Below are 23332 nucleotides of genomic sequence, written 5' to 3' on the forward strand. Positions count from 1 at the left end.
GCTTCTTTTTTTCCCCAAAGGAAAAAAAATCCCATAAAACTCAGCACAGATGGAAGAAATTAATGGTAATGCGTCTCTTACATAATGACACATCATGTTTGCCTGAATTTCAAGTTAAAACACAAAACTGGGAACAAAGTGGTCCGAATCCAGCTGTTTTTTAGCTGGACGCAAAGTAGAGAATTGAATTTAAAAGCTAGATAAAAATGTGGTGATGCTTTTTATGCCGCCTTTAAACACTTCAGAAATGGCGGGACCCCAGTGAGGAAATGAGGAAACGAGAAGAAACTGTGCTTTAATCAAACTTCCAAGCTGTGCCAAAGAAAGCAGATAAAGGGGACATGGGCCACAGCTGCAAAGCTGTATTTGTTTTCCTGACAAATAAATAATTTGATGATAGACAGTCATTATATCAGCTCTGCTGGTTAACTAACACGCATCAGTGCATGGCAAACTGCTTAATAGTCACCTACTGCCATCTAGTGAAACTGAAGTCTAATACAGACACCTTTTGTTTTTCTGAGAAAGAAAAAAAACTTAACAGAGATAAGGAGTAACGAAGGGAATTTAATCTGAAATTCACAAACCTTTCAAACCACAGAGAGAATACAAAAGGTGAAAAAAACAAAACAACAAAAAGAAAATGGGCTTTTTAACTTTTACAAACTCACACTTATTTGTCATCCAGCATATTTACAGAGAACATTTTTTCCACCTCTGCAACTTTTACCTCCTTTTCCCAAACTATATCTTCATCCACTTCAGACATACAGCACATGCCCCCCCACCCCAATCATCTCAGTGACAAAATATTCTCTGAACTCCTTTTATCCGTCTCCCCTGATCCATGTGAAGCAGAGCTGGTGTTTGTGTAGACCAGATATAATGCTTAAATGCTCTGGCAGCACCTGAGGTGACACTTCACATGGCACATTCTTAGCTGACTCTTAACATTAGCCAAGAAAGCACTGACAATCCACACAGGACCCGACTCTGCTGCAGCTCTGTTCAGTATTTACTCTAGCTTTTACTGCAAACATTTACTAAACAAATGAGCCTTGCCTTCTGAAAATTACACCCCTCGCATGACAAACTGCAATCTCAAATAATCACATTTGCCCTTTCGGTCTCTGGCATTCCTTTTGACTGCTTCTTATTAGACAACCAATATATATATTAGACATTGTGGTTACTCATGACTTAGGAAAGAGAGGAGAAGCTTCTGTGTGATTACAATTGTAAAAAAAGGCCAATTTAAACCCAAACCGCGCTGCTTATTTTGAAACTGAACCAAGCCGTTTTGGGTCTGACACTAACCAAGGTTTTAAAAAAAATCATGAAACTAAGTTAACAAATACAAAGGGCCAACATGTGAGTCAAATTTCCTGGCTTAAAGTCTTGTGGCTCAGGCCCAGAAGAGGGATGTATGCCCCTGTGCTCTCAAATGTGCAACGTAGCAACAAATCTCTGCTGAACCCTTTATATCTATGCTTTGTCATCCAACTTAACTGTCAGCTTAGCTGCAGGGGGGATTGTGATGTTTAGGAGACAGCGTTGAATCTTATCATCATCAGAGCTGCAGTCTGCCCCGGTCAGTTAATCACGGTAACCTCATCATTTTCACAAGTGTGGTGATCGAGAGCTGGGTCTAACAACTGTCACAACCGACACTAAGAATCAGGATCAATAATCAGAAGTTCAGACAAATATTTATCTCTGTAACTATTAGGGAGGTCTGGAAAAAGTAAGTTCCAACTAACATCTCATTGCATTCACGCATGAGAAACTGATGCACAGAAGAAAAAACAAAACAAAACAAAACAACCAAAGCCAGATGGGAAAAGAGGGAAGAATTTGTTTGTGCTGGTAGGAACAATCTCGAACTAATGGATGAAGAACAGGAGCCGAATCTCCTCGCCTCACTTTCTACAACAGCCAATCGGCATCATTCCCGTATTGCTTGGTTTAGTTGGTCCATTGAAAGTTTCTTAGATAATGTCAGTTTTCCTTCATGCCTGCTTCAGCTCATGTTTGAGTGGCTTTTCAGGTGCCTCCTCAGGTGGTTCAGACAGGTGTAAGTCTTGGGGCAGATCTGGCAGTGATACGGTCGCACCCCCGAGTGGTTCAGCATGTGCTGCTTCAACACGCTTCCATCTGAGAAGGCCTTCCCACACTGGGAGCACACGTACGGCCGCTCCCCCGTGTGCACGCGCATGTGAACTGTGACTTTGTGCGCCATTGTGAAACCTTTGCCACAGACCGTGCACTTGAACGGCCTCTCTCCCGTGTGAGTGAGCCTGTGCGTGCGCATCGCCCCCATCTGGGAGAAAGCCTTCCCGCAGTCTGGGCAAACGTGCGGTTTCTCGCCCGTGTGAACCCTGGTGTGACTCCTCAGTCCTCCGGCCGTGGAGAAGCACTGCGAGCAGTGAGTGCACTGGTAGGGCCGCTCTCCCGTGTGAGTGCGCATGTGTTGCTTCAAATCATAGCGGTTTCTGAAGCCGCGGCCACACACCAGGCAGCTCTCCGGTCTGTCGTCGTTGTGGCGGAGCTCGTGATTGGCCAGGCATTTTTCGGAGAGGAAACATTTGCCGCATTCCTGACACTGATATGGTTTCTCGTGGTCGACCCTCTGATGGTACTTGAGCTCGCTGATCCCAGGAAAGGTCTCGTTACAGTATCTACACCTGAAGCGATGGTTGGGGCTGTAGGGGAGCTGATGTTCACTCATCTGATGGTTCCTCAACAGATGAGCCATCTTGAAGGTCTTCCCGCAATGAGAGCATTCATATTTCGTCAGCAACTGGACACACTGGTGTCTGACGCGCTCATGCATGGACCTGAACTGGCACCCACACTTGGTGCAAATGTGGGCGGCGTTTTTACACTTCCTCTTCCTGTGCCCTGACAGGTGAGCCTCGGTGCGGAAGGCTTTTCCACACTGAGAGCATTTGTAAGGCTTCACAGCTGTGTGGAATCTCTGGTGTTCAAGAAACTCAAAGCGATATTTGAAGCTCCTGCCACACAGCGGACAGTTATGGGTGACTCTTCCTCGCTGGTAGACTGCTTTGACGGACCTCTTCCTGGAGGAAAGAGACACTGATGTCCGATGACTCGAGCCACTTTTCCTGTGTTTATCTCCACTCATTAACTTGAGGGTGTCCATTTCACCAACCTCTTCATGCCTTTGTTGGTGTTTGTCCAGACTCTTTGAGGAGATGAAGCTCTTTCCACATTGCTTACACTGATAAGGCTTCTCATGATCAACTTGCTGATGGTACTTCAGGTCACCTATTCCTGAAAAACCAATCCCGCAGTGGCTACACTTGAAAAGGCGGCTTTGAACATGAGTTAGCAGATGTTCCTTCAGGCTGCTGGACTTTGGAAAACTCTTTCCACACTGCCCGCAGTCGTAGTTACGTCCTCGTTTCGGGCAGTGATGTCTGAATTTCTCCAGTGACGTTGGAAAACTGTTCCCGCATTTGATGCAAAGATATGCCGCATTTTTGCATTTCCGCAGCCTGTGTCCAGCAAGCAGAGTGGCTGTTCGGAAAGCCCTCCCGCACTCAGAGCAGTTGTAGGGCTGCAGCCCGCTGTGGACTCTCTGATGTTCAATGAGGACAGAGTGATGCTTGAAGCACTTGTCACACTCGGGGCATTTATGGATTCCTGACTGCTGTCTCCTGCGCGGAGACGAAGTAACATCGGCCCTTTTTGGAGATTCGGGAAAGTCAGCTGAGGTGGAAGGGTTTGTGGACAGCTCTTCGTCAAACATGACAATCTGAGGGACGTCATTATTTTCATCATCACAAGCACTCGGGTGGGAAGCGATGGCTACTTCCAGAGATGGAGGGAGAGACAGTGAGGGGATCAGAAGATCATCTGACTGAAATGGAGCTGCATGAAAAGAAACAGGAAACAAATATTAATATAGTCCCACATCTTGAACTAAAAGAAGATGCACTGACTAGTATATGCATACCAATGCTGCTCTTTGCTAATTTCCCGTGGCACTGTTTACTCTGGAGAAGAAATTTAAGGTCCTCTCTGTTGGACACGCACTGCATATACTCCTCTAGGACTGAAGGGGCAGCACTAATCCAGGATGCAGTCTGTGAGACACAGGCACAAAAAAAGCACATTTAAAAGTGCTCCTTTATTTTATCATCTTAAAAAGATCCTCTCTGTACCTGTTTGAAATCTGGTATTGGCAGCAGCTCCTCGAGTCTTGTGAAAAACTCACAAACTAGGGTCTCGAGCGCCGTATCAAAGTCAGGGCCGTACTCCACAGGAAACACATTCTGCCACATGGGAAAAAAAGAAAAAAAAAAAGATCTGTACTGTCAACATACAACCTCGTCCTTTTACACATGTTATTATAATCACATTTTTAAATGTGATTCAAACATTGTCAGTCCCAACTTTACCTTGAGAAAGTGTTCTCTGCCATCCGTGTCTTCAATGAGGCCTTGCACCAACTTCATAAAGTTTGCCTCTGGTGCTTCAATTACAGGATCATTGGTCTAGATAACCACAGGACAGGTCATAGGTCAACAGCTAATAATTATTTTCATTATTACTGTTGAATTACTTCTTTAAAAAAATCAATTTGTTTGAACAATCCTGAAAACAGTTATGTTTTCATCATTTTTTGATTTTTACAAATTAGCCATTTATATATTCCAAATTAAAATACGCTAACAGGCTCACCCACCTCCTCGATGCAGGAAGATTGGATTCGGTTAAGGTGGCTCTGAACCGCCTTGAGATCTTCAGGGTGTTCAGAACGCAGCAGTTCAAGAGTTGTCTAGAAGAAGCGTAGTTTATAATATTAACACGTGCCTCGCGTCCTCGTCTCATTTGAATAGCTCCTTTTACACACGTCATGCGATCCAGACATTTCACTTACCCTTGCTCTCAGACCCAGTGAGAGCAGCCTCCCTTCCCTCTTACTCATCAGTTCAGGAACTGCATCTGTTACCATGGACACAAACTCCTCCAGTTTCCCATAGTGCTTTATGTTCCGCTGGCGCACCACTTCCCACATCACAGCAGACATAAGGCGGAGTGGTGGGACCAGGAGAGCCAGCGAGGACAGGGGAACACTGAATTCTTTGGAGAGAAAACAGACTGGGTCAAACAGGCTGTCAGTCAGGTTAATTAAGAACCTGGTACCCCTCTGTGGACCCGAGTTTACATGAGAATATTTAACTTTGAGGCAGAACAGAGATCCCCTTCGTTGTTTCAAAGGCTAGATTAAATGTTATTAATGTAAATAGTTGACCGTGCCTTAAATATGTCAATAGGAAGAAGGTAAATGAGTGGGAGATACTGTTTTTTGTACAATAAAACCACTTGTCAGCACCGTCTGTTCACCATCGCTACTGTCCATCCATGAGCTGCAGAAACACAAGACTACAGCCCGTCCTTAGCCTAAAGCACCAGGTTTGTGTGCATAAATAGGATAAAATTCAGTTGTTTTACACTAAATTAACCACAAAGACAAAGAGACGATGTGAGTTTATTACGGAGGCATGAGCAGGTTAGATGGGTAAACAGCTAGTGGTAGCTTAACGCTAGTTACTTTATTTAAAAGGAATCGCGTTATAAATGCCTGTTAATAGACCGATTTTTTAACCGCATTTGATACACTGAAGCAAGCCTTTTCATGCAAATAAAATGTTTGGAAACGCGGACAATCCCCACTGTTTCTTCCATATCTAGAGCATCAGCTAACTTGCTGGCTACAGGGCAAAACCCGGCTTAACGGGGAGCAAAACAATTCTTGTTCCAGAGATTAGTCGAGGCCTCCTCAGCTCCCAGTAATCCTTCTCTTTGGCTAGTCGGCTAACCACATAACAAGCGAAAATACAACATGTTGTTGCTCTCCACGAGGTAACACTTACCCATATCATTCATTGTAGAATTCATTAGCAACGATGGAAGGAAAACGCAACATGAACAGCTAATTCGTTCATAATATCGGCTAGTGTAGTAGCTAACCGAATATACGGCTTCAGGCGCCAACTTCTTCCTGAAGCACGCTGTTCATATCGCGAGGAGCGCTGGGCCAGTAGGTTCATCAGGGAGGTTCGTTTTGTTTTACGGGGCAGCCCGTACACAACGAGTCCCATTTACTTTTGTAAACGCACCACGCCTCCGAAAAATCTAAATAATAAAGGGTAGCGTAAAGACCTGGCTCAACTGTATTTTATTACACAGTTCGTACACTGTTGTTATGCTCATATTTTAAGTTCGGAACAGACGTTACAACGTAAAGTGTAAAAAAAAGAATCAACAACTAAAAAAATAAAAAAATACAGTAAACAAAGTAATAAAAAAACTACTGCCATTTCAGCTTTGGAATAAGAGTTAGAAACTTTTTACTTTCAACTAAACGTAATTTTTCATTTGTTTCGACGGTGTGACTTTATTATTTTAAACACAGAAACACATTAAACAAACCCACAGCAGGATGTTTAACCTCCTAAGACCCAAACTCTTTCATTACATGCATTTTTAATTTCTCTTTGCCATTTGGGCTGATGAATGTAAAAACAAAGAATTAGCAGTTTGTTTGTTTTACCTTATTTTTGTTTCAGAGGAAAATAAGATCCACATATGAAGATGTTCTTTTTAAATTTAACCCTTGTGTGGTGTTCATATTTTTGTTACTCAGCCAGTGTTCATGGGTCTGGTGGACCCGCTAGAGTTTTGGCTTTCCAAATTAACACTATCAAACAATTTTATGTTAAATTACTCAACAGATGTTTACTTCATCCCAATTACAAGCCATATGAACAGTAAACATGGTTAATTTTTTCCCTTTACCTTTGTTAGATCACATTTATGAATTAATATGTGTCTCTTTTTTTTATTTTTTTTATAAAATGTTATAAAAAATAGATCAGTTATAATCAAGTGGAGTGAGTGGAAAGACAACACATTTACACGTGAAGCAATATGTTTCACAACTAAATGGGATCAGCTGTTCATCAATGGTGACATTAGGCCCAGGGTAAAAAACAGGGGGAGGTGGCGCACACACTTATCCCACACTGTCCTGATGGCAGCTAGCTTGTCTCTCTGCCGTCGAGCTGGTCTGTCATCTTGGTTATCAAAACGGATAATCCTGGAAATTTTGTGGAAGTTTTCCAGAGACATTGATGCATGGAAAGGTTCTTGCCGGTTTCTGCATCCCACAGGATTCTGTGGATTCCCCTTTGGACCTCAAAACTCCTGCAAGGATAAGAACCCCAAAGTAGGCCTGCAGATCAATTTGGTCCATCTCCTTCCACCTCTCTCCAAAAACACACCTTCCTTCTAGATTACTGCAATCCAGAATAATTTTCTGGTTGGAATCTGGGATGAAAAGCTCAAATGAAGACTTGATGTCCTGCACATGAGTAACTGCCAGCCGTGTTGGCCCTGGCTTATCACAGTAACAGCTCTGTAGGGTGGCTCATTTCTTGGGCAAGAAGACCATTCAATTTCACCAGTTATTGACATCCATATTTCTTCACTTGCTGTCTGGTGGGCTTGTTCTGGTCCTGGAGCTGGCAGCAGATGGGGTACTCATCTTTGTTTGGTTACTAAATGGTGCTCAACCTCATCCTCTTCTTCAAAGTCACTGTCAAACTCTGAATTTTCAGAAATGTGAAATATTCTGAACCCTCTTTGTCAACATCATCCTCCGAAGCCCCTCTCTCTTCCAAAATCAATTGGATGGCCCTCGCAGCAGATAATCTTTTGCCATCTTGATCAGTTGTGATAAAGAACCACACTGGCAAATTCTTATTTATAGTATTATGCCCCTAATTTGCAGGAGGGACAGGGTATGAGAAAATAAAATTTGGATCCCTCAAGAAAGAGGGTAAAATGTGCAGGAATGTAAGAGCAGACGGTGTTGATAGTTGAATTTTCAACAATGTTGCAACTTTGTGCGGGAGCAGGAGGGGAAGAAAACACTATCAGCAGCACCAGAGAGGAGGAAGACAGAGTGTGGGAACACAGGACCTGCACTTTCAACACTTTTATTAGGCCTGGGTCCAGTGGACCCAAACACCTTGTATGTAATGTAAATGTGTGGGGGGAGGTACAGTATGAGGTCATTGAAAATTAGTTCGGATTTATGTTCTTCACAGAAAATAAGCCAAAGCCAATGAATTTCAGGTTGAAAAAATAATTAATTGTTTAATTTTTCTTTTGAGAAAAACTGAAAACGGGTCTCACAGACCCGAACACCATACAAGGGTTAAATAGAACAGTGACAGTATAAGGTCCTCATAAGTGGATATCAGGCTGTTGTAGAGCAACAAATAGGACAAATAGGTGGCAATTATCTAGTTTATTCTGTGTTTACAATATTGAACAGTGTCACTGGTAAATAATACTACTCCAGTCAGTGTTACCTCATAGAAGGAAAAATAATAATAATAATACAGGCACTAATAAACGCAGAAGGACACCGTTTTCTTGGATGACTTCAAAATCACATTTTAGGGTATCAGAAAACAAATAAAACAAAAACAACACAACAAACAAAACATCTGTATGTCAGGACCAGAAGCTGCACTTGAGAGTGACATTTTAAATGGAGGATAAGGAAGGAGTCTCTAAAAGAAAAGAAGAAAACAAAGTCCAAATCCTATGATGCAGTGCATGAAGTCAGCAACAGTGTGTACAATGTCACTGCACAAAGACCTCATCAATGGCAAAAGACCATTTGATAGTCAGTAGAATCAGAGGGTCTGAGACTGGACTACACTGTGAGATTTTAAGTGTCTTTTCAGGTGACTGAGGCACGTGTACGTTTTTGCACACAGCTGACAGGCGTAGGGCCGGACTCCTGCATGGTTCATTGTGTGTTTTTTCAGTTCGCTGCCACGTGAAAAGCCTTTCCCGCATTCAGAGCACTCGTAGGGGCGTTCCCCAGTGTGAACACGCATGTGGAGCGTCACTTTGCTCGCCCTGGTGAATCCTCTCCCGCACACCGAGCACTTGTATGGCTTTTCCCCCGTGTGGGTGCGCCTGTGTATCTGCAGCTCTCCGGCAGAAATGAAAGCCTTGCCACAGTCGGAGCACAGGTACGGTTTCTCTCCTGTGTGAATCCTTACGTGTACGTTCAAGTTTCCTGACACGGAGAAACGCTTCTCGCAGTAGGTGCACTGAAAGGGCCTCTCGCCTGTATGACTGCGCATGTGAAGGTTCAGATCATGCTTGCTCTTGAAGGCTTTGCCGCAGCGTGTGCAAATCTGTGTCCTCTGCTGTGTGTGGCGCAGCTGGTGAGCAGTCAAACACGCAGCCGAGCTGAAAAACTTCCCGCACTGCTGGCACTGATTGGACAGCTGAGGAGGATGGATCTTTTGATGTGATCTTAGCTCGCTTATACCCGGGTATACCTCCCCGCACTGTCTGCATGTGAAAATGCGGTTCTGGTTGTGAGTCAGCTTGTGCTTAGCCAGCAGGTACATTTTCTTAAAACTTTTCCCACAGTAAGGACAGTCAAACTTGTGGATGCTATGAACACACTGGTGTCTACATTTTTCCTGCATAGACTGAAAGCTTTTCCCGCATTTGATGCAAATGTACGCTGCTTTTCTGCACTGTGTCCGCCTGTGACTTGATAGATCAGAGCTCCGCCGAAAAGCTTTCCCACACTGAGAGCACTTGTAAGGGTTTTCTCCGGTGTGCAGCCGCTGATGCTCCAGGAGTTCATACTTGTAAATGAAGCACTTCCCACACTGAGTGCATTTCTGTGCAACTCTCTGTCTGAGAGGGCCGATCACAGAGCTGGATACCACATGACTCTCAGCAGATGAAGAGGGAGCTTGGCGAGTTGTTGTAGCTTGGTCACCACACTCCTCCACAACATGTGTGTCAGGAATGCTGTCGGTGTCTTTTCCTCCCGCCTCTTGTTCTGCGCTGTGAGACTCTTCCTCATGTGGCCATCTTGTATCCCACATGTCACCATCTCTGGGCTCTTGAAAGGCAGCTGCTTCAGACACTCTTTGGTTTTCGAAAGTTGGTGCATTTGATTCCACATCTTTGGCGCTGTTGTCTATCAGGGAGACGGGGAGCGACAACGAGGAAAAAAGCCGCTGCTCTGAGGGAGATGGCACTGTTTGAAAGAGGAATTAAGAATTCAAAAAGAAAAGGGTCAATAAAAATAACTGCATCCAATACCAATGCATTTTTATCTTTTTCAATTAACTGAAGGTATTTGGCTATAGAAATCCAAAACACAGCTCCCAATGTCAATCACAGGACCTACAATAGAAATACTGCATCTGACAAATACATAACTCTGATTAAGTGCACATATACACTTAAATTTTATTTATAGAGCCTCAGTTCAGCAACAGCAGTCATTTCAAGGCATCTTATACTGTATGTAGCACACATTATGAACCCATTACAGACTGTCAGGTAAAGAGCCTACAGAGTGAAGAGAATCCTAATGATCAGATCACTCTCTGTGTGCAAGCACTTGGAGATGCTGAGGAGGAAGAACCCTTTTAAACAGGAAAGACCCCCGGCTTAAGCATCATTAGTTTGACTATGGTTGCGGGGGGATGTGAATGAGAAAAGAAAGGCAGACAGACTCACCACTTGAATCTATCTTGGCCATTTCACTATTGCGAGGCCTGGTTCTGAGCAATACTTTGATGTCATCAGCTTCAGTTACACAGTGCATGTACTCCTCTACCTCAGCTGGTGTATCACTGATCCACAAAGCAGCCTTTATCAGATAAATAATATGATTTTAATGCACAGGCCTTAGACTGCTAATCTGTGAAAACGCCCTAAAAATAGTCATTTCTTACAGGTAAAGACTGTGGACCTCTACCTGTTTAAAGTCTGGTACTGGCAGCAGCTCTTCCAGTTTGGAGAAGAAGTCACAGAGAAGCTTTTCCAGTGCTGTGTCAAAGTCGGGCCCATACGCCACAGGAAACACATTCTATCAGGCGAAAAGTTATTATTAAACACCCTCACCTATTTATATTTAGACTAACTGTAAGACAAAAGCAGAGACACACTTTGAGGAAGTGTTCTCTCCCTTCTGAGTCGTCCAGGAGTCTCTGAACAAATGTGACAATGTTGGCTTCAAGAGGGTTACCTTCTGGATAGACCTGCAGAGTTAAATAAACAGTTAAAGTCAAGCAGAGCTTCTGAATCAGCCAATAACCAACATCCAGGAACGTTAAGCACTACACACCTGTCGTGAGCGAGTTTGCAGCAGGCAACCCAAGTGTGTTTTAATGCCTCCGAGATCCTCAGAGTTTAACATTTGCAATATCATCTGGAAGAGACGTTAAGGACAGACAAACAGTGAAAGATCAAATGTAAACAGTGAAATCTACCTGCTGCCTCTTTCTGTTCTACTTACAGAAAGACTTGCCTTTAACTACCTCTTGTTACGAACTTGCATGTTCATGTGTTTGTTTTGTGCAGGTGATGTATCTTTTTATGTTAATTCAGCTGTGCCAGAGCCCTGCTCCAATTGGTGTGTGGATACACTGCCCCGACGTGACTGGTTCCAGCTGGAGGACCCGCCCATTAAAAGAAGGCTGGAGTGTTACGGCGGGAGAGGTCCTCGCGTTTCATGACCCAGCAGTGTACCTGTGGCAGCTGCGGCTTAAAAGTTGTGGAAGTGGAGTGGGTAGGGGTGAGCTGCCGTTTCTTTTGATCACCCGTTTTCTCCTGTTTTGAATTAGTTAAGGAGCTCAGACTCTGTCTTTATTTTTGGACTTTGTTTTAGGAAGGTCAGGGGTGTGGGATTTGTGTAGATTTGTTTTTGTTTATTATTTTGGCCTTGGCTCACCCTGAAGTGTTGACACTCCCGTTTTGTTGTTCCTTTTTTTCCACTTTGTAAATAAATCACATTATAACGAACGGATTTGTTTCCTCTGGCTGCTTGGGTCTTGGTCTTGAGCGAGTGCCTCACTCATGTTACTGCCTGGCCCTAGACGGGTCGTAACACCTCTGTATCTACAAATGTGACACTAAAGATTTAAGAAAAAGTATTATGTATATTTGTTACTCATATCATCTTCAAGACAAAGTAAAGTTTTGGAGTTTGTGATCATCCATCCAACCATTCGCTTCCGCTTATCCTTTTCAGGGTCGCGGGGGGTGCTGGAGCCTATCCCAGCTGTCATAGGGCGAAAGGAGGGGTACACCCTGGACAGGTCGCCAGTCTGTCGCGGGGCTAACACATAGGGACAGACAAACATTCACCTAGTGGCAATTTGGATTAGCCAATTAACCTATCCCCACAAGCTGCATGTCTTTGGACGGTGGGAGGAAGCCGGAGTACCCGGAGGGAACCCACGCAAACACGGGGAGAACATGCAAACTCCACACAGAAAGACCCCGGCCTGATGGTGGAATTGAACTCAGGACCTTCTTGCTGTGAGGCAACAGTGCTAACCACTGTGCCACCAGTTTGTGATCAATGCAATGCTTTTATTTTGTTGTTAGATTAACAACTGCACGAGCCAACATAATCCTTACAAGTTTGTAAAATGAGAATTTCCACAGTCAGACAAATATGCAAATACCTAAGAAATTTTAACATGATAGAAATGTGACTAATACATGTGGAGACTGAATCCGCAGTATGTTTCCTTACCTTTGCCCTCAAACCCACAGTGAGCAGTGTCACCTGATGGCTTGTTAAGATGTCGGGAATGGCTTCAGATACCAAGGACACAAATTCCTCCACTTTCCCATATTGCTTGACGATTTTCAGATGAACCACCTTCCACATCACAGCCGACATCACCCGCAGTGGTGGAACCAAGAGCCTCAGCGATGATGGAGGCAAGGGCCCCTCTGTACGTGCTAGAACAGTACATTGATCCTTTCAATGAATCTGTAGAGACTCCTACAGCATCAATATTCTTCACACTTTGAACAGTTGGAATGAGAAAACTATTCATAAAAACACAGGTGTCGGTACATAAAAACTCAGTTTTCTTTAGGTTGTTTGTTCTTCTTAAAAGAAGAAAATATGGTGTCAGGTAGAAGTCAATGAAGCCACACGTGACAAAGATTTTAATAGGCTTCCATTAGTTGTGGGGAGAAAAAAAATGAAAACACCAAAGTATCACAATATTTTTGCGTGCCAGTACATACGCTGAGAGTACTATGAACATGTGAGCTAATCTTATGCACCACTATCCTGAGATATTAGCTGAGCAAACTTACATGAAATCGGCTCAACCATTAAAAAAAACATCCAATATTGGACACGTCTAGCTTAAGAAAGCTACCTCCTAATTTAGAGCAAGCTCAGTCCCAAATGTGCAAATAGGATACCATCCTCCATCTCTGCCTGCCTGCTGATTATACTGAATTTTTTCACATTCTGTGAATAATTGCAACTCATGGTGACTAAATGCTTGTTCAGAGCTTTAAGGTGTGGCACACTCATGACAGCATTTGATCGCAAGGCGATTGCACAGTTCTGATAGGACGCAACCTATCTGCAAACAGTTGCAGTCTGATTTGGACTGACAGCAATCACTCAGAGAGATTATTGGTTTCTAAATAATAAGTGTCAGATTGCCAACATGCTGCTATTAGTCTGAACTAGAGCTGGGCGATATATCGAGTTTTTAAAACATATCGATATATTTTTATACGAGATATAAGATGTGACAATATCCTTTATATCGATTTAGTCTATGTTACGTTATAATTATAGTTGTAGAGCCGCAAGTTTGCCTCTCTTTCGTCCACTTTTGTCTCTACGCAACGTTACTCGGCCTCGCCTCTCTCCTTCACTGAAGACAACTCCCCCTCCTCCCCCATCGCTTCATGTGCAGGCAGCGACAAGATGTTAACGGAGATTTGCCGTGTCCGAGTTACTGCGCATCGCCCCATGCGTGGGGCTGGACGGCGTCAACGTGTTAACGAGCTAACCATGCTAACGAGCTAACAGCGCTAACCCTAAAATCCTTTCATTCTCTCAAAAGTTGACAGCGCGCCTTATGTATGAATTCTGGTTGTGCTTGATGGCCGCGAACCGATTTTATGTGGTACACGGCGCTCAGCAATCTGTCACAAATGTTTGAGTACGACTTTGGTAAGCTACGGAGCTGCACCGCTTGATAGATTGTCGGCACATTACGGCTACTGAGGAGCTTCGCGGAGTGATACGTACTGTGCTTCAACGTAATATTACCCTACTGTGTATAAGGACCATAAATGGCACCTGTAAGAGACGTGGTTATGAAGCGGATTTCAAACTCCAGGCTATCAGTCACACAGTAAAACTTGGGAACAGAGCAGCTGTGAAATCTGTCTGTCTTTGTTATTACGCTCAGCGTCTTTTAGTTTACATTTTGACTGCACAATTGTGAGCTCTTTGTTTAGCACAAAAACAACCTTGTTTTCTTTTATTTATGGAGCATTATTATTTAATGAATGCTCATAATTTAATTTTGAGTAATTTTTCATGTACATCTGTGCTGTATGTTAATAAAAGTGCCTGTGTGACATCTGGGACACAGCTTTGACTAAGAACTCTCTTTTTGTTCTTACTTTATGGCTTAAAAAAAATATTGAGATATATATCTTATATCGCCATCCAGCTAAAAAATATCGAGATATGAATTTTGGGTCATATCGCCCAGCCCTAGTCTGAACGAGCCTTTGTCAGTGAGCACAACTCAAGGGGACCCGAGTCCACTGGCTGTCCGCTGATTGTATTCTGGTTATATTCCTACAGAGCAGGACGGTTGCTGATCGCAAAGGAAACACTTAAATGTAAATTTCAGTCTATACAGTAAGCAACAGCTGTGATTTCCCCACAATTTATCACAGTTAATAGCTGTATTATCAGAAACTTAATTGCATGGAATTGTTTCAGGTTTTAGTGACAGTATTGGTACACTTGACAATCTTATTGTCATAAAAAAAAATGAAGTGAAATAAATTTTTCTCATTGGACAAAACAAATAATGACAAAGTTTAACTTTAAGAACATAATTGGCAGTTGAAAAAAAGATGATAAGTGACAATATATGTCATTGCAATACCCAGCATATTGCAAAAATGTCAAAAATCACAATAATATTGTTTTGTAAATTAAGTATCGGTAATACTGTATTGTGGGGTGTCCGGTAAGTCCCACCTCGAGCTTCTAGCTTGTGTTATCTTATTGATGTGTGATATGAATGTGTGCTTAGGATTGGTCCACCCTTTAATTTCTTATCTGTGTATGACACTACTACCTTTCTGTGTAATTAGGATCTATCTTATGTGTTATCTTTCATGTGAACAAAATAAGACTGAAGGGGCACTGCCGAGCAAAAACAAACCAAAAAACTTTCATCGTCTGTGATTTATCGGCAGGAAATTTACTGAATATTTTTCAAAGTGCAGTATAATTTCTTCGACTTTTTTTTTTTCACAAGCTGTCGAAAATGAGTCAAAGAGAGGAAGTTAACGTTAGCGGAAAAGCTAACAACATCAAGACAAACAAAGACAACCGATAAAGAAAATTAACCTTTACCCATGTTGTTATCCTGAAGCGCTACAGCTGTTCAGCGGACACTGAGGAAGGCTCCCTCATAAAATAATCTTCCCGCTGGGGTAACGCTGACAACAAGCACTCGCTTCAACACACCTCACCGTTTCCAGTAGGCGGACAAACACAGCAGAGTAACTTCCGGACTCTTCTTCGTGGTGCATATGTTGGGTTGACAGCTCTACCGCCCTCTACTGTCTGCTGCAAACAGCTCAATAACAGCAATTACACGCAGTCAGAGACGTCTCTGCCAGTTTATTCAAGCTGTAAATGTAAATGAAAAAAACCCTCTCTGTTATACGTCTTTAGTGGTAGTTTATAGCCTAAATGACAGTAGTATGAAAATGATTAATATCATAACATTTGGATGAACAAAAAAAAATTATAAAGAGGAGGACGAGAAGATAAGCAGAAGCGATCAGAAGGCCATAGTAAATCACCAAACCTTTATCACATGTTCTCTAGTTTTTCATTAATACTGCATGTTGATGGGCCTTGTCTCCTTTCCAAACTAAATCTGCTCATCCTTCAGACTCATGTGTAGTTGCATGAACCCCCTGGTGGTGGCAGTGAAGGATATGAAACAGTCATGGCTCAGTAAGTATTTATCAGAGGCAGAGGATCCATGGGAGAAGTAATTAGATAGTGCCTCATCAGGCCATCTGGGCAGTATAAACCAACATGACTAAGTAAATACCCTGCAGCACATGTGGTGACTGACAGACGCAGTACCTAAAAAGGCTATTTCCGCTCTTTTCTGTTTTTGTTTTCTTTTGTTTGTTTGTGTTCTTTATGTGTCTCTCAGTCCTTTCAGTAAAGCCAGCCTTGGTTTTTACTTTGCTGTCACCCACAGCCACTCGGTCCAGGACTAAAAAGTTACAACAACATGCAAGCTAGCTATAACTTTGTATTCCAATATCAATAAAACTGGGTGATAAACTACTAAAATACACGTGTTGCAGTGTGGACATCAAGTAAGAAAATCTAACTCACTGTGAACAGATTTCAGGTAAGAGGATCTTTATCAAAAAACCTGACTGATTGAGTCCATAAAGTTTATTTTGTTTAGTTTTTTAAGGTACCCAAAGTCTGTAGGATCATTAAAGAAGGCTTTAAAATCAACTTCACATATAGAACAATTAGATCTATTTTCTTTTAGAAAGAAAGTAATTTAAAAAGAAATTACCCATATTTAAAGTATTTGAGGCTTAACATGAAAATACCAAAAGCAGTATATAAACAATTTTAATTCCAGAGAAGTTGGAACAGAGATTTAAACTGTTTCATGAAAAATATTAGCTCAATTTCAATTTGAAGGCAGCAGCAAGTTTTAAAAACGATGGGATGGGGGCAACAAAAAGGCTGGGAAAATAATTAGTATTACAAATACATCTGCAGTTGGCAGCATGTCAGTAACATGATTGGGTATAAAAAGAGCATCTCACATATAAAGATGGGCAGAGGTTCACCGGTCTGTAAAACACTGTGTTTACAAATGACACATGATACAAATCTGATGGTGTGTCATTTAAAATGAAATTTGCCAAAGTGGTCAGAAAAATCAGAGATTTTAATTCTTTTTGGTCCTTCAGACTAAAGAGGAGAGGGGCCATCCAGCTTATACTCAGTTCAAACGCCTCCATCTCTGATGGTGTAGATGTGATTAGGCAGCTTGCGCATCTGGAAATGCACCGTCAATGCTGAAAGGTGTATACGGGTTTTAGAGCAACCACGCAGACCACATCTTCTTCATTGAAGGCCTTGCATATTTCAGCAAGATGATGCTAAACTGGATACTGCATCTATTATAACAGCATAGCTTTGTAGTAGAAGAGTCCGGTTCTTTACACAAATGAACAACATTTGGAGCATCATGAAACAAATGCTATGACAAAACTGAGGACAAGAGTGGGAAACGTTTCTCTCCCACAAGCCCAGCAGTTGCTCTCTTCAGGTCTCAGATCTTTACAGACTGTTGTTAAAAGAGTGGATGTTACACAGTACTAAACATGGTCCTGTCCAGACTTTTGTTGAGCCTTTCACTTCCAAATAACCTTTTTTTTTTCTTAAAATGGTGTATTTTCTTATGTAAACATTCATATTTTCTGTGCTCTACTGTGAATAAAATATGGGCTTATAAGATTTGGAAATCAATGTATTCTGTTTTACTTACATTTTACTGCACTGTCCCATTTTGGAGGGGGGGGGGGGGGGGGGGATTTGGATTGGATGTAGTTAACCACTGCAAAACTTTAGAAACTTCAGACTTTAGAAGGTCCATGCCAGGACAAAAGTGTCGACCACCTATTTAAGATCTTTTGAAGTGACATAACTTTTCACATAACTTTAAAAAGCTTTAAGCTCATATTCTTCTCAATTTTTTGCTCACAGTGTATCAATTTTTCCAACATAACGTTTTATTTTTAATGTTTTTCTTTCAATTTTTATCGCTTTTTTCATTTTTCTTTTCTTTTCTTTTTTTTGGCAGAGACAGGCCATAAAAACCACAAAACCAAGAAGTCAGAGATTCATTAAAAACAGCTGAAGTGTAAATGTTTGTACTCCAAGAGTGGAGAACCAAGATTGACCTTAAAGACTGACGATGATGATGATGAGACACAACATGAGTCATGACCTTTTTAAAATTTATTGTTATATATATGTATGTATGAATATACTGGTGCCATATTCATCATATGTCCCTTGTATTAGGTGTTCACATCATATGCAGTCAGTGTTTCTAAAGCATTACGTTGTCGTCGCTTCTTTTTTATTTATTTATTCTTACTGTGGCTGTGCATTTTGTAATTACACATAGTGCCTTTTTAATCTTTTAAAAAATATTTTAGTTTCTCTCCGTGATGAAGCTTTAATCTCCGCCACATGTCCCAACGCTTAAAAAAAATCAGATCAATTACCAAGTCACATCCAGTCATGCCACATTTTTTTCCGGCCCTTCACGCATAAAAACCCAAATTCAATTTAAAGCGAGCATCTGTCTGTTACCACGGTCGAAGAGTATAGCGTGTGTATGGCGGACAGGTTAATGCATGTGTGCACGCAAGTGTGTAAGAGTGCAAAAGACAGGAAGAGAGAGAGGAAGACTGTGTGTGTGTTTGTGTGTCTGCGAGTGTGTAATTAAAACAAGTGAACCACCCCCCACCTTTTTTTCTTTTTTTTACACACAGATTATCCCTCCATCCCAGCTGGTCAGAGTTGGATTTGACCACCCGACAACGAGAGAGAGGAAATCTCTTTGGAGCTAAATCCAAATTGGCACCCTTGATTTTTTTTTTTTTAGCAAACTGAAAATGTTGGCGTGTTTAAACAATGAATTTGACACTAATATCTAAAACATATTAAGTAGAAAAACACACTGACGTCTCGAGGTATGAACACTGTAAAACTGGTTTTGTAGTTAGTTTTTGTGGCTCTTCAAAGTATTGCTAAATTTTTCGCATGTGTTATAAATCTCCCATCACTGTGTGATCACATCACATCACTGACACATGAGTCTGTGTCAGAATGAAAAAACTAAAATAAACTAAAAAAATAACAACAAGTGGAAATGATTAAGATCACTCAGGCTGGTTGTTGAGGGGTTTTTGTGGTCATGTCGCTTTTGTGCTGGCATTATGAACAAATTTAAGCTGCAAAGGGCAATACGAGCACACTCACAAGGACAGCACAGTGATGCAAAGGTTTCTGCACATCTGTTTGGCTTTTTTTTTAAACACATGGACTCTGAGAGAGATTGAGCGAGAGAGAGATTTAATATCGCCCTGACTTGTAATGAGGTCAAATCAGTTAACTGGTTCCTCATGTGAAAATGAAGATGCTGGGATGCTGCTCGGTTCTGAACGCAGCTTTAACTGTCCACTGTGTGGTCAGTGAAAATCCACAGGTCTGTAAAAGAGCTTTATTATCATTCAGTAAAACAATCGATAAAATGTTTAACCTAAGTGCATTACAGACAACCAGGTCCTCAAGGAAAGACTTTTATATAAAAATGAAGATATTATATTTTTATAGTTTTAACATATCGTATAATGGCCACTATGAGAGTCACTGAAACGGTCTTTAAATATAAATATATCACAAAAAATATGTAAAAATTAGCTTTACACTCATCATACAGCCTAGAAGCTGTTTACGCGCTTAATTACAAAATGAGCTTTCAGTGCATGCATGCTCTTCAAACCCACATCAGTCAGATCAAATTAAACGGTCTAAAGAGATTCAGAGTGTGCGGACAATAATCAATATCAGGCACATGATTCAGGGATCATCAGTACACACAGCCCTTCTTAGTAACTGACACACAAGTTAAATGTGCATGACAATACATGACAAAATAGCTGTAAAAGGTTTCATTGTAGTATATTTTTTTATAATGAATATGAAATACTGCTTGTTTTCTGTCATCTGAAAATGCATATATCACCTTCATTTAATCAATAATGATATTTTGTTGACAAAAAGTAGTAAAATGAATGTCATTTTATGGGTTTGGCTTGGCTATGTTTTTTCCTGCATTCTGGATGAGCAATTGCTAAAGGTGTAAGCTTTGGTTAAAACTGTAATACGGTAGTATGCATTAACATATTAAAACCTGAATTAGCACTTTAAAAGTGCCACAGTCAATTAAAACTAGAAACTTCAGCCTGCAGGCGAGACTGACTGCCATCAAAACATTTGGACATTTCTATCAAATTTGTATTTGTAGAAAATAACTTATTCAACAAATATATATTTTTAACTTCATGAAACTTTTAGCCAAATCTGTTTTTGATTGTATCGTCAGTTTGTTACTTAGGCGCATTCTTTAATACCTTTCTTTAATAATTTTTAATTTGCTGCATATATCTTGTATTTCTCAGTTTGAGAAACCAATTTCTTTTTTTGTCTGCTGTTCTCTCGGGGGTTTTGCTTGTCCATTTATCATGTAATCAGAGAGAAGCTTTTCACTGCAGGTGACAGTTCTTGGCCTTGAGGAGGGATGTGTTGCTTCAGACACAAATTTTACTTCACGAGGACTCCTGGTTTTAGCAATAAAAATTTATTAGTGTAAACTACTGTTGTAAATTCCTTGAAGTCATGATGTTGTTTCATTGGCATCTGTCATTGGATAGTTTTATTAATCTGCAAGTAAACACTCTCTAATCTAACTCTCTAATTCTGTAATGGCTCAGTCACACTAAAGTAAAAGTAGGATGGCAACCTCCTTGTGATTAGGAAAAATCAGTGATTGCATTTCATTTTTTTTGCTGTTGAAGACAGGTTGTAAGGAGTTGTGGTGGCCAGTTGCTTGCCCAGAGGGTGAAAGATTGTGACTGCACAGTTTGCCTGGTGGGCAGCAACCTGTCTCCAAAAAATTGTGGTTTAATTCAGACGGACTGCACTCACTTTCAGACAGATTGTCGAAGGTTTGCAAATAAATGATTTATAAAGGCAGACAGACTGCAGCAATGTCGGCATCAGTCACACCCGACTTTTGTGTGAGCGCAACTCATCTGTGAGCAATCTCTTTGCTATGGGGACTTGACTCAAATGTTTGCCAACTGGTTGCAGCAAGTGCAGTGTTTAGTTGTCTTATAAAGTGGTGGATAAACAAATCCATTCAACGGAAGACCTTATTCTAAATCTGATTAATCTGCTTCTAACAACTTGGTGCCAGATATCACAAATGACCTTTGCAAGTCTTCTGGTTTCCTTACTTCAATGACTCAGAGTTGTATTTGCTGCACAGTGAGGACCAATACGATACAAGGGAGCTGGTTTTAATGTTGTGGCTTTGTCTTGATAGGTCTAGGTCGATATTAAAAAAGAGTGCGTGATTATGTCTGATGCCATATTGTGATATTTTTAAGATGACGTTTAACTTCAGAGCTGTCCATGGTACTCTTTTGAACGTTGTGGCATAACTGACATCTTCCATTAAGAAAATAGAGGCCGAGTTACCTAAAAACACTGCATATTCCCTCCATATCTGTTAAAATATAAAAGCTTTTTTTTTCTCTTAGACCGTGAGTAATTTCAATGCATATTCTCTGCTGTAAACAAAACAGACAAAAACAATACAATCACCCTCCGTTCAACTGACTCTCAAAGAAAAGTTTCCTCATAGTTTTCCCCAGGCTCCCTGAGTTCAGAGTCTCTGGATACTGATCGGGTCACCTCAGAGAGGCTCAGAGAGGCTGCCCTGGTCACACTATCATAAGATGGTGGGGAGGATGTTACAGTGTCGTCTGCTGTCTCTGCAGCCCCCACAGGCCCATAATGCTGGATCATGGTGGCTATCAGACCCTCCGTTTCTGGAGCATTCTCCACATCCACAACTGTCTCGTAGTTTATCTGTCTGTAGAGGTAGGACGCCTGCTTCATCTGCCGGCGCACAAGATGCCTCCTGTAACACCTCTGGATGACGATCGCAGACACCTCCTCGAGTTTGCGCCGCAGTGTGGAGGTGATGGGCTCGTGGGAAACTTTGGACGGGTTGGTCATCATGAACTTCTCCTCCATTTGCTGTTTCAGGGCATCCATTTCCCCCGACTCTCCCAGTACGCGCTTTGTGAAGGCAAACAAAATATCCAGGCAGTGGATTCTGTCCCCACTGACCATAGGGAGGTCCATGGAGATCAGGTGGATTTTGTTGGGCTTTGGGATACGCAACGGTTCCGACAGAGTGTCAGCAAAGTTCGACAGCATGGAGAACTCAATGAACTGCGTGGCCTCTGAGTCAAACTTCTCCCAAACCTCGTAAAACATTTCAAAGTCATCCTCGCTCAGGGGCTCTGTGCTCTCCTCTGTGGCAACACTGAAGTTCTCCAGAATGATAGCTATATACATATTTACCACAATGAGGAAAGAAATGATAATGTAACTGACAAAGAAAGCTATGCCCACCGAGGGGTTGCCGCAGTTTCCTCGGGTGTTGGTGCCTGTGTTGATGAAGTTGAGGTCACACTCATCTGGGGGGCTGGACATTATAGGGCTGAGCAGGTTGTCCCAGCCTGCCGAGGTGCTGATCTGGAAAAGGCAGATCATACTATTCCCAAAGGTCTCGAAGTTAAACATATCATCGATTCCATCTTGTTTCTTCACATAGGCAAAGTTTGCCATGCCAAAGATTGCATAGATGAACATGACAAGGAAAAGTAGGAGACCAATGTTGAACAGTGCTGGCATGGACATCATTAAGGCAAACAGTAAAGTCCTTATTCCTTTGGCTGCACGTATAAGTCGGAGTACACGTCCTATCCTTGCCAGTCTGATGACTCGAAACAGGGTCGGCGATACAAAGTATTTCTCAATAATGTCAGCAAGAACAATCCCTGAAATGAGAGCAGACAGGAAGTGATTTGTCTCATTGCACAATGACACACTCAAATTAACCTGCAGCACTGTAATTCATATACTGTTCAAAAAGCCCTTTTTAATCAGAGTATAACATCAAGTAAATTAAACTTGTGGGATATTGATGTGGTCAGCTGTAATTGCAGCAAAAGGTGGTTCTACAAAGTATTTACTCAGGGGACTGAATAATTACGCACACCCCACTTTGCAGTTATTTATTTGTAAAAAATGTTTGGAATCATGTATGATTTTCGTTCCACTTCTCACGTGTACACCACTTTGTGTTGGTCTTTCATGTGGAATTTCAATAAAATTAATTCATGTTTGTGGCTGTAATGTGACAAAATGTGGAAAAGTTCAAGGGGGCCAAATACTTTTGCAAGCCACTGTATTATGCTAACCATAGCTCTGTGCCTAGCCACCGCGCAGCACATCATTATA

General features: G+C 41.7%; 3 protein-coding genes across 5 annotated transcripts in view; all 3 read right to left on the reverse strand.

The window, feature by feature from the left end:
* Positions 1 to 547: 547 nt before the first annotated feature.
* On the reverse strand, positions 548 to 6197 carry LOC101483427 (uncharacterized). The gene is made up of 7 exons (XM_012923042.4): positions 5904 to 6197; positions 4907 to 5109; positions 4712 to 4804; positions 4425 to 4520; positions 4188 to 4298; positions 3980 to 4109; positions 548 to 3894 (listed from the first exon to the last, which is right to left on the reverse strand). Exons 1-7 carry the CDS (start codon positions 5926 to 5928, stop codon positions 2021 to 2023), a joined length of 2532 nt encoding a protein of 843 aa, XP_012778496.2. The 5' UTR covers positions 5929 to 6197; the 3' UTR covers positions 548 to 2020.
* Positions 6198 to 8163: 1966 nt separating this feature from the next.
* Positions 8164 to 15674, reverse strand: LOC105941242 (uncharacterized). 2 transcript variants are annotated; one of them, XM_014409572.2, is made up of 7 exons: positions 15521 to 15674; positions 12632 to 12843; positions 11216 to 11299; positions 11037 to 11129; positions 10847 to 10957; positions 10606 to 10738; positions 8164 to 10117 (listed from the first exon to the last, which is right to left on the reverse strand). In XM_014409572.2, exons 1-7 carry the CDS (start codon positions 15522 to 15524, stop codon positions 8739 to 8741), a joined length of 2016 nt encoding a protein of 671 aa, XP_014265058.1. In that variant the 5' UTR covers positions 15525 to 15674; the 3' UTR covers positions 8164 to 8738. The 2 variants fall into 2 exon arrangements, with proteins under 2 accessions (XP_014265058.1, XP_014265057.1); XM_014409571.2 differs by having other exon boundaries at positions 15515 to 15672.
* Positions 15675 to 17902: 2228 nt separating this feature from the next.
* The window catches only part of LOC101474809 (sodium channel protein type 2 subunit alpha), a 45490-nt gene continuing 40060 nt past the window's right edge, over positions 17903 to 23332 (reverse strand). For both annotated transcript variants that reach the window (XM_004565395.3, XM_076876793.1), the window contains one exon: positions 17903 to 22869. In XM_004565395.3, coding sequence (XP_004565452.2) covers positions 21641 to 22869 — 1229 coding nt within the window. In that variant the 3' untranslated portion in view covers positions 17903 to 21640. The remainder of the gene's footprint in view (positions 22870 to 23332) is intronic.

The sequence above is a fragment of the Maylandia zebra genome, linkage group LG18, assembly GCF_041146795.1.
Source record: "Maylandia zebra isolate NMK-2024a linkage group LG18, Mzebra_GT3a, whole genome shotgun sequence".
NCBI classification, from domain to species: domain Eukaryota; kingdom Metazoa; phylum Chordata; class Actinopteri; order Cichliformes; family Cichlidae; genus Maylandia; species Maylandia zebra.